At 39.7% G+C, this 12,006-nt stretch overlaps 1 protein-coding gene across 1 annotated transcript; it reads right to left on the reverse strand.

Annotated features, from left to right (window-relative positions):
* Positions 1-3,599: 3,599 nt before the first annotated feature.
* Positions 3,600-7,954, reverse strand: LOC148023490 (pentatricopeptide repeat-containing protein At2g33680-like). The gene is made up of 2 exons (XM_087696478.1): positions 7,368-7,954; positions 3,600-7,277 (listed from the first exon to the last, which is right to left on the reverse strand). Exons 1-2 carry the CDS (start codon positions 7,560-7,562, stop codon positions 4,440-4,442), a joined length of 3,033 nt encoding a protein of 1,010 aa, XP_087552604.1. The 5' UTR covers positions 7,563-7,954; the 3' UTR covers positions 3,600-4,439.
* Between the last annotated feature and the right edge of the window lie 4,052 nt (positions 7,955-12,006).

Consider the following 12,006-nt stretch of genomic DNA (forward strand, 5'->3'; position numbering starts at 1 on the left):
GGTTATGTGAGGGCAATGATGCCATCTAGCTAACCAAGTCAAGATTAAGGAATTTCCTTATAAACATCCAACCAATCTAGACTTGGAGCTTTTCCAACCCCACTTAAAATAGAATAGAAAAATATTAAGGTAGAGGTTCCACAACCAGCTACATGCTTAAAGGTTAAATAGTACTAATTCAAAACAACATTTGACCAAAGTATAGCTCTCTAAACTTGGCCCTCTTGTTTGCTTTGAAGCTTGATTACCAATCATCTCAGCTTACTAAAGAACCATGTTTTACTGAATGTATGCAATCACTAAAGGAGGATAGTTAGGATAAAAAGGGAAATGACCTATTGCTACTTCAAAACATCGCGAAACTCTAAATATGGATGTGATACAATCTCAAAATGCACCAAATGTATCTAGTAAATAGATACAAATTTTTGATTTGGAAGTGGTCCAAAAATGTACAAAAAGTTTGGAAATGCATACTATATGCTTTGGGACAACAAGTAATGTTTCAGCATGTGGAATATCTAGGCTACTTTAGAGGTGGATTTGTGTTTCATCCTATGGCTAATGGTTGTTTTGGAATGCATGGTACAAATATATTTGGTTCTCAATCAAGGACCCACGAAATGCCTAGATAGATGTATCATGTATGGCAACTATATGCAAAATCCCATTTATAGTCATATTGATAGGGTACAAATATTTGATTTGGACATGTTCTAGAAATACATACTCCATAATTTGGGACAACAAGTTATGTCTCAACATGTGGGATATCTACGATACTTTAGTGGTGGATTGGATTTGTGTTTCATGCTATGGCTACTAGTTGTTTTGAAATCCATGGCACAAATATGTCTGGTTCTCAATCAAGAATACATGAAATGATTGGATAGATGTATCATGTATAGCGACTAGTATGCAAAATCCCATGTATAGACATTTTGATATGGTACTCGGAATGCAAATTGGGCTATTTGGCGATGTCTCTAGAGTTATTCACATAATTGGTGCTCGTGGTATTTGGGCTAGGCCACAAAATGTCATGTTTAATGCAAGTAAAATGTGTACTGTAGCAAACATCGTTTTTGTAGCCACATGTGCATGACAACTTGGAACCAAAGGGCAAAGCAAAGGATTTTAAGAAAAGGAAAAAACTTGTAAAAGTTTCATACTTTCAATGGTACTTAGGATAAGTTGAAAGTTTTGATAGTCATTCAACAATTACTCTAGGGTAACTTTCCTAAGTCATCAAAAGTGCGAAAGGTCACAACTTTTCTTTAGGGAAATGCTTTGTAGTCGTGGACTTCTCTCTTGATGCAAGGTAGAGCACCATTCGCTTGGGGTTTAGTTTCAGTAGTGTTTGCTTCAGCTTGGTTGACAAGCATGTTTGAGGTGGATATCATGACTAATTCTCACAATTAGATGCTTCACAATGTGCTAGTTTAGAAGAGTACAATAAGAAGTTTCGGGCAACATTATTGCCAATCACTTATCATAGACCTTTGCCTCTTTCTAAGAAAATTGAGAAGTTTTTGCTAAGGAAATTAGAGATTTTTGCATAGAGACAACTCTAACTGGCATGTCTAAGCTGATAGAGACAACATGCTTAGTTGATGCTTTACTGCATAGAAAGTCTACTAGCTTTAAGACGATAAGTTCAAAGAAGTTTGGTAAGGCATTGTATGGGACTAGAAAGAGGAGAAAAGAGAGGTCATTCGATTTTGGAAAAGTGATGCTAAACAAATTGTTTGTTGCAAATAAATGCTTTGTAAATGAATAGGAAGGGCATAAGGCAAGGGATTCCCCTAAATGACAATTTTAAACATTTTGAGGATATGGTTAATCCTAAGAGAAAAAGGCCTAGAACCTAGTATAGATTTTAGGTAAAGGAAAGTCAAATATAAAGTTTCCAAGCGATAGAGAGTGACATGCCCCAAGTGTTGTAGCTTTATCTTGATACATTTGAGTCGTAGACGACTGACTCATTCAAGCTCAGTAAAGCAAAGGGCCTAGAGTATTGCCTGATACTCAAGCAAGAGGTAGCACCTCCACTCCCCTAGGATAGACTAGCTCATATATGTAATGGTACATATCCTGGTCTTTGATGTACTTTGATTTCATTCAGGGTATTGTCTATTGATAGTATTTCTACCTCAAGGACACTATTTAGATAGTAGTTAATATGGTTTGTCGTGTAGATGAGTATAGTTTCTACATAGGCTTCAAAAGTATATATTTGCATGGGACATATAAGATGTACTACATGGGCTATGTGATGTGTGGGATACATCTTGGATTGAGGCATTGTTTGTGCTTCTTTTTTGCATTATTTTGCCTTGAATTGTCAAAACACGTTTGGATTTTTGGCATATTGGTTTATTACATTTGGTTTTGACAATAGCTATGATACATGTGTGTGGATTGTAGCTTGGATTTAGTGGCTAGAATTTCAGCATGTTGGGGCATGGGCATGGTTAAGCAATAGTTGTAAATATTGTTTGACTATGATGCCATGTGTATTTATAGTGGAAGTTGATGCCTTTGTCTCATTGCAGTGCAATCCATGGCGATTGCAAGATTTTATGGGGAGGCCTATATAGGTTGTGAACTTTTAACTTATGTTTCTTGAAACAATTCAGTTGTGCACATGTGAGATTAAGTTGAAATGTGAGATATGATTACATGCAAACTCCATTTGGACAATGGGAGACATTGGCAAAAGTTATGAAGGAAAGGTAACGCTAGGTTTATGGGACACATCTAGCCCACTGGCATTGAACCACATCTAGCCCACTGGCATTGAACAACCCCTTGAGAATGACCATTGGCGTCAAAGGGGTTAGAGAATTAAGTCTATTAATGTCCACATCCATGGCGATTGCAAGATTTTATGGGGAGGCCTATATAGGTTGTGAACTTTTAACTTATGTTTCTTGAAACAATTCAGATGTGCACTTGTGAGATTAAGTTGAAATGTGAGATATGATTACATGCAAACTCCATTTGGACAATGGGAGACATTGGCAAAAGTTATGAAGGAAAGGTAACGCTAGGTTTACGGGACACATCTAGCCGACTGGCATTGAACCACATCTAGCCCACTGGCATTGAACAACCCCTTGAGAATGACCATTGGCGTCAAAGGGGCTAGAGAATTAAGTCTATTAATGTCCTGGACTAAAGGTTTGTAGAAAGTTTCAAACAGTTGCATGTTTGTAGAGGTTAGGAATCTCTCTCTCTCTCTATCTCTCTCTCTCTCTCTCTCTCTCTCTCTCTCTCTCTTTCTTTTCAATGCTCACACCCATCTCCCCCAACCCATTGGCAATCACCTAGAACTCTCTCTCTTCTCTCTCTCTCCATAAGTTGATGCAAGTGGTGGCACACATTTTGCATATCAGATTGGCAGCACTTTTCTTGACTGAACAATCTCTCTCGAACTTGTGTATATACACTTCTCTAGATCGAGTTAATCCTACACTCACTCAACACACGTCCTGAGGTATATTCTCACCAAAATCATATGGATAGGATATAGATATAGATAGATATAGACATGGAGGAATGTTACTATCATAACTTCTTTTAACCATTTTACCTTATTTAATGTTTGTCTTACAAAAATGGTACATCTAAATCTAGGTATCAAAAGGCAAGCTAAAACCTAATCATAAAATAGAATGGGAACTAAATGGAAAATTTCTGGAGTACTGAAATGAATATAATCCTGGAAATTCCCTCAGAGCTTTTGAAACTAGCAAGGCCTAAACAACTTACACGCCAAGACCCTCCATAGGCAGATAGACATAAAATATGCTGCACAAGCCCCCTGCAGTGAAACTAAACTGCACAACTCCTAAAAAGGAGCAATGCTGAGCTTGAGCAGCATCTGAGAGATCTATCTTGCAATGTTTATCCTTAGCGGAGCTTTGGAGTAAAGCAAAAGCTCTACAATTGCAATAGCATTGCCGATATTCCTTGATGTGAAAGGTCACAGCACATTTCTATCTTCAAAATTTCGGCCGTGTTTAGCATCTTTAACCTGAATTTTGTGCTTCTCTATGTGACTATATTTAGCATCTCTAACCTTATTTTTGAATATGGAAAATGTGACTAGCATCTTTAGCCTAAATTTTGTGATTCTCCCTTTCTGAAATATGCAAGGTACTGAAATAACAGTCACTGCAAACATGCATCTTTAACACCTCAATGTGACTCTCTATAGCATTTCTGACCTAAAATCGTTAACCTAAACTTTGTGCTTCCCCCTTTCTGATATAAGCAAGGTACTGCAATAACAGTCACTACAAACATGCATGTTCTTTGTGACTAGACATAGTTGTACCTTCATGCGTATCTATGAGAGCACATGCAATGGACAACTTCTCACTGTGTCTGCATAGCACATCTTCCTTTCCGTCATCTGTTGAGGCTTGCAATACCTAAGGCAAATGTGGAGAATACCCTTCCAGCCGTAATATTTGACCAATGTCTTTTAGCTTTGCATATATACAATCGCTCTGGGGATGGCTTTTATCCCCCACAGTAACAGACAGTACATTTCCACCTACATCAGTCCACCAACAACATCCTGGTACTTTCCATGCTCCATTTTTTGTTCTCAAAGCCTCAATCTTATCTGCTTCTTCTTGCAAGCCAGCCGCCTCACATATATTACCCATACAGACATATGCTGTGGTGCACTTGTCATCCAGCAGTACTGCATGCCTAAATACCCATCTCCCAAGCTCCATATTTACCCAATTTTTGCAAGCATCTGACAAAGCCAGCCATAAATCAGAATCTGGAACATCCTCAAGCATGCGTATTGCCTTGTCAAAGTGACCTGCACGGCTGAAAAGATCAACCAGGCAAATGTGGTGTTCCAAACTTGGGAGGATCCAGTAAATGGTGCTTATAGTATCGAAGTACATTTGCCCCTCCTCCACTAGACCTGCATGACTGCAAGTAGTAAGCAAAACACTGAGGGTTACACCATTTGGCTCTATACCTTTCTCTCTCATTTTTCTGAATAAATCAAAGACCCTTTCAGCCTTACCAAGCCGAGCATACCCAGCCATGAGTGCATTCCAAACAGACGCATCCTGTAATGGAAGCCCATCAAACACTTGTTGTGCTTTGGCAAGTGCACCACACTTGGCATACATGTCCACCAGTGCAGTGCCCACAACACTAGCATGACTTTCCAACAACCCTAGCCTGCGGACCTCAGCATGTATCTCTTCACCCTTCTTGGTTGCTCCTATGCTGCCACAAGCTTTCAAAATGCAAACAAAGGTTGCTGTGTCTGGGGAGAAGCCCTCAGCTCGCATCCATTCAAAGCAATTTATAGCTTCTTCAGCAAGCCAGTGCTGTGCATATCCAGCAATTAGCGCAGTCCAAGAGACTGCATCCTGTACACAAACCCCATCAAACACTTGTTGTGCTTTGGTGAGTGCACCACACTTAGCATACATGTCCACCAATGCAGTGCCTAGTATAGTGTTAAGGTTTTCCAATAACCCAAGCCTGCAGATCTCGGCATGTATCTCTTCACCCTTCTCAATTGCCCCTATGCTGCTGCAAACTTTCAAAATGCATACATAGGTAGCTGCATCTGGGGAGAAGCCCTCATCTCGCATTTGCACAAAGCAGTTAAGAGCTTCCTGGCCAAGCCCATGCTGAGAATATCCAGCAATTAGGCCAGTCCATGACACTGCATCCCGTATGCGAAGGCCATCAAATACTTGTTGCGCTTTGGCAAGTGCACCGCACTTGGCATACATGTTTACCAATGCATTGCCAAGCACAATGTCATGATTTTCCAATAACCCAAGCCTGTGGACTTCAGCATGTATCTCTTCGCCCTTCTTGGTTGCTCCTATGGTAGCACAAGCTTTCAAAGCGCATACAAAGGCAACTGCGTCTGGGGAAAAGCCCTCTTCTTGCATCTGCTCAAAGCAGTTAAGAGCTTCCTCACTGAGCCCATGCTGGGCATATCCAGCAATTAGCACATTCCAAGAGACAGCATCTTGTATTGGAAGTCTGTCAAACACTTGCTGCGCTTTGGCAAGCATGCCACACTTGGCATACATGTTCACCAATGCATTGCCAAGCACAATCTCATGATTCTCCAATAACCCCAGCCAAAGGATCTCAGAATGTATCTGTTTGCCCTTGTTAGCTGCTCCCATGCTACCACAAGCTTTCAAAGCACATACAAAGGTGACTGCATTTGGGGAGAAACCCTCATATTGCATCCGCCCAAAGCAGTTCAGAGCTTCCTCACCAAGCCCATGCTGAGAATATCCAGCAATTAGCACAGTCCAAGAGACTGCATCCCGTACTAGAAGCCCATCAAACACTTCTTGTGCTTTAGCAAGCACACCACATTTGGCATACATGTTCACCAGTGCATTGCCAAGCACAATATCATGATTCTGCAATAAACCCAGCCGGCAGACCTCCGCATGTATCTCTTTGCCCTTCTTGATTGCTCGTATGCTACCACAAGCTTTCAAAATGGATGAAAATGTGACTGCATCTGGGGACAAGCCGTCTTCTTGCATCCTCCTCAAGCAATTAAGAGCTTCATCACCAAGCCCATGCTGAACATATCCAGCAATTAGCACATTCCAAGAGACCGCATCCCTTAATGGAAGCACATTAAACACTTCTTGTGCTTTTGCAAGTGCTCCACACTTCGCGTACATGTCCACTAATGCATTCCCCAGCACAACATCGTGATTTTCCAATAATCCAAGTCTGCGCACCTCTGCATGTATCTCTTCACCCTTCTGGGTTGCTCCTATGCCGCCGCAAGCTTTCAAAATGCATATAAAGGTGACTGCAGTTGGGGAGAAGCCCGCATCTCGCATCCGATCAAAGCACCTCAGAGCTTCCTCACCAAGGCCATTTTGTGCATATCCTGCAATTAGCGCATTCCAAGAGACTGCATTCCTTTTTGGAAGCCCATCAAACACTTCTTGAGCTTTTGCAAGTGCACTGCACCTGGCATACATCCAGATTAGGGCAGTGCCGATATAAATGTCCCTGTTAAGCAGCCCTGTTTTGAGAATATCAGTATGTATCCTACTGCCTTTGCATAGATCCTTCTGTTTGCCACAAGCCTTTATCGACTGCATCAAGTCTGATAAAATATAGAATTCTTTAGCTTTTACTCTGAACTCCTCTTGAACCCAAGGCAGATTGTGCTGATCATCCATCCAAAGGGGCTGCCTCGTCTGTTTACGCCTGAAGTCAGGGGGCATCGGGCCTCTCTGTGATGCAATGTCTGAAAGTTCTTACTTGGCAATGAATGAAAGAATGAATGGGGTTTTACAGAGGTGTAAGACATTGCGCTTACTGACCTTGTGGTTCCGATTGCCCCAGAATTGGGAGGGATCTCTGAAGTACTCTTTCCATAAGAAGTCTAGGTCTCTGCATGCCATTCTGGTGCCTTGTAGGTGTGGGAGACTGCAAGATCTTGTGGCCATGTCAATCCGGTTGATGTGATGCAAAATTGTTAAAGAGCCTTGCTGATGCACTCCACTGGGGGATGCCATTAAACGTCAGAAAATGTTCCGAGGCTGCCCTTTCTTTTCACTGGGCAACATGTCATAAACTGCTCAGCCCGGGTCATCTCTGTGGCTGTAATCAATTTCTTCGCGTGAGGGTATTTTGGGTGATGATAAGTTCTGCTCTTGCGTCATCAAACACAGTTGCTGCAACACAGAGTCCACACAAATGGGGGGGAATCGGAGCATGATCAGTGATCACAGTCCCCTGGTTCAATAGGCTGCCGGTCGGAGGTCTTTTGGAGAGCTTTCGACGATCATTAGAGTTGAGAAGAAGGGTTCGAGTCGTTGGAAAGCACTAGGTGGACGGTGTTTCCAGGTCACAGCGTCAATTCTTCATGCTGCAGCGAGAAGCAGCCAAAAACTATCTTCATCATACAAAATCTTTAGAGGGCTTTTTTGAATTAAATTATACTAGCTATTCTCCAGTGCTAAGTGTCACTCTTAGTGTGGTTTATAGGCTTGCAAAGCTCGCGAGGTTGCACCTTGCCCATTTCATGTTTGTGAGCTCACAAAAAGTAAAGAGTGCTGCCTCTAACATAACCGTGTGCTTTGCATATGCATGCTATAATATATTTTGTATGTGTTTCGATGTCGCGTGTGTGTCTAAATGTGTTTGGACATGTGAGTGTATGTTCATTGTAGGTATGGTTGTGGATCTTTTCCTTGTATGCATGTATACATCACGCATTTGCACACGTGTGCATTAAAAAAGAAGAGCATGATGCAACCTACAACCCATAATCAAAGAAATGTTGCAATTCTTGTATGCAAAGCAGTCAAACATGAAGTATGGGGAAGATAAAGCATCGTAACCTAGTGCCTTTGTTGGGCTATTGCATGGCAAGAAAGGAGGGGTTGCTATAAAGTGTATCGCCCATTTTTATCATGCGTGAGTATTCTTAATGCAATGTCCAATCTTATTTGCCACTCGAGGCCAATATGAGGGAAGAAGAAATGCTTATACACAAGGGCAATACCAATGAGGTTCTTCTAGAAAATGACTACTCCATGTCTTGATTACCCTCATGCATCTGAGATCCAAGTAGGATTGCAAGGAAAAAATGTACATTTGACTTGCAAGGCATGCAGGTGACTCACTTGTTTTTTTTTAAAAAACACTTAAAATATGCAACTTATTCTACTTCTACACACCGCAAGTATGATATGTATGCATAAGATATGAGATCTTGCAAGCCCATTGGTGCCTACTCGATTTTTTTTTTCAAAAATATGTAAAATACACCACTTATTCAACTTCTATACATAGCAAATATAATATGCATGCATAACATATGAGACCCATACATGCAGCTATGCAAATAATATCCCACCATCAATAACATAAATATTTCATTATGTACTTACATTTCCTTATAAGTGACTTAAAGTTTTAAAATATTCTGTTATTTGCATAGTCTATTATCTACTCATATCCTATTATAAGTAATTGTAAAGTGCTCATGAGCTCACATGCCAAGGTTGAAAGACTCATCAATGCAACTCTTGAAAATTATCTAGATGTGTTTAGTCCCATTTCTAACCTATTATCTACTCACATTCTATTATAGCAAATTGTAAAGTGCTCACAAGCCCACATTGCCAAGTTTGAGAAACTCGTTAATGTAACTTCTGAAAACTATCTACATATGTTTAGTCTTGTTTTCAACCTATTGCTTTCATTGCATCTCCACCCACATTGCTATATCTTTACACTCATGCATGTAATGGGGTTAATTATTTTGAGTGTTTTCTTTTGAGTATGCCCTTCATATATGTCAAATATTTTGCATTATTCTCATCATAACATGATTTTACTATAAATGCATGCACGCACAAGTGCTCCTCAATGTACTTCTTTAAAATGTTGCATGTTTTGAGCAAAATTTTGTAGTTCTAAAAAGCTTATCAATGTTACTCTTGATAAACTATTCACACATGTCTTTAGCCTTGTCTCTTACCTGTTTCATTCACCATGCCTCCACCCACAGTGCTCCATCCTTAAAACTCATTCGTGTAACCGGGTTAATCATTCTTTGTGTCTTTTCTTTTAAGTATACCCTTTGTGTATGGCAAAGACTCTGGATTTCTCTCATCATAACATGACTTACTATAAATTTGTGCATGCATAAGTGCTCCACCATGTACTCTATAGAGTTATATGTTTTTTAGTACAAATTTGTGATTATTACTTATGCATTATGTTGCTGTCTCACAAAGACTAATATTCTCATTTTGAAAAGACTCATGTAGAAATTGTTGGGGAGTAAAGGTCATGTGCCTAGCCACCTACATTTACTTTGTATACCGTGCTTGCACACCTATACACTATAGGTGGCAACTGCCCATCACTGTCACTTTATTCTTTAGTCTTTCTATGATAATAAAATAAGGAAATGTAGGCCAAACTTTGTGACTATTGGAGTTCCCATATATGGACTTGCTCTCTCTATTGTTGGAATCTCCATAGCTATTGCATCCTCTTGCTTGCAGTTATGCTCTCATCACGGCTTCAGCTTTCAACTAGTATTAGAGCAAGCATTCAAGGAGCTTTACTAACATTCACTTTAGCCTGGGAAGAGAGCTTTATTCACAGCTTTCATGGCATCCACTCATTGAGGTATACATCAATCTTGTTGCTTCCCCAATCACATCCACCCTTTCCAACATTGATTAGGGCCTTTCTCCAAACCTTTTGAGCCTTGCCAACAAGTGGTCATTGAACTTAGTCATTGCAACAGACAACGGACATCCATTATGTGATCTGCCACTTGATTTGTTCCCATATTCTTGATGTTTTTTTACCTCTTCTAGCTTTGGCTATTTGCTTTGCTCCAAACAAACGTGCTATTCACTTTATGAATGACAAACCTACTATTTAAACTTGTTGTTCACTCTATGCAAGACGATAGACCTATTGTTCACTATGTGCAAGATAGACATATTGTTCACTATGTTGTAGACAGACCTATTGTTCACTCTTTGAGGTTAAATCTATTGTTCATTGTATTCAAGACAGAATTGTTGTATACAAGCTTGATAGCAAATATTTAAATGGTTTAATGCTCTACCGATGCTTACTTACGAGACAACTTTGTTATGCCCAAGTGATGTATTGATGCTCAGGATAGACTTTTGAATCCATTAGAACTTGAATAGCTCCATCATTGAAGGGTTCTTTGTTGGCATACCATATGGGCAATAAGTTTACAAGTTGAAGGCTTACGTATTGCATGCATGTAGGCACTTTCAGGACGCTACATAGATGTATTGATGCCCACATTGATTTTTATGATGCGTACATTAATTTTTATGCTCGGATATCCTTATGTTGAACTCTAAGCCATGGTTTTGAGCTTCCTTAGGGATATATACTTAGAGTGACTATTTGCTTCAATGGTTTCCCATTTACAAGTTTGAAAGATTATTGTAGATATGCTCTTGAATACATTAATTCATGTCTTTGGGCACCCAGATGTTATGAGATATATGTATTGAGCTTTGCTTTTATCTTGGACACTCTGGATTTGCTTTAGTGGGAAGCACGTTGATATTTTCTCATTGTATGTCTTGGTTTTTTCAAGATAGTGGGAGTCTCTTACTTATGCATATATGCTTAGTTGGTTTTGGTATACATTGTCTTACAAACATTGATGATTGTGGGTTGATTTAGCTTTGGTTTGTATACCTAGTACTTCCTCTTATCAAACAGGTTTATTACTTTTGGATACATGCTACTCTCTTGTTTGGGAGTGCATCTATAGTCTTGACATCTTTGAGTCTTTGTGACAACATTTGGTACCCTTGTGGTTTATGCTCTATCTTACACTACTAGTTGCATTGCATATCCTGGTTGTTGTCCAAGTATCCCTAGTGTGGGAGCATTGCATCTTGGTCTTTTCCCACAATTATACCTCATTTACTATGGTGTTGTCACCATCCATGCTAATTAGAAGTCCTTTGAAAGCAGACAGTTGTTGCATGCACTTTATGGCATTTATTTTGTGGAAAACTATAGCTTCCATATATCCACCTCTTATAGTTGGATTTGGGATGATTTTGAAATTGTTTTATTGGTATTATAGTAGCTTGTTTACTCTTTCATTTGTAATTATCATGGGATGTGCTACTTGAGGATAGTGCTATCTTTAATGTAGATAAGTTGGATGGCACCAACTTCAATTACTAGAAGATCCAAAATTGGCATGTGTTTATGCAAAAGAAGCAAATTCAACCATTGAAATGCAAGGATATAAAGCCAAAGGAGTTTGATGCATAGGCATGGGCTCATTTGGATGAGCTATGCAGGTCCACCATTGTCTTATTGTCGTCCAAGCAAGTTTAGTTCGATGTTATTGAAATAGAGATAGTGCTTATGGTTTATGGCAAAAGATAGGTTATCTTTATGACAAGCAAAGTTTTGCATCTCAGT

The sequence above is a fragment of the Lygodium microphyllum genome, chromosome 16 (genome assembly GCF_053477565.2).
Source record: "Lygodium microphyllum isolate KBCC chromosome 16, Lygodium_microphyllum_v1.1.10, whole genome shotgun sequence".
Taxonomy (NCBI): domain Eukaryota; kingdom Viridiplantae; phylum Streptophyta; class Polypodiopsida; order Schizaeales; family Lygodiaceae; genus Lygodium; species Lygodium microphyllum.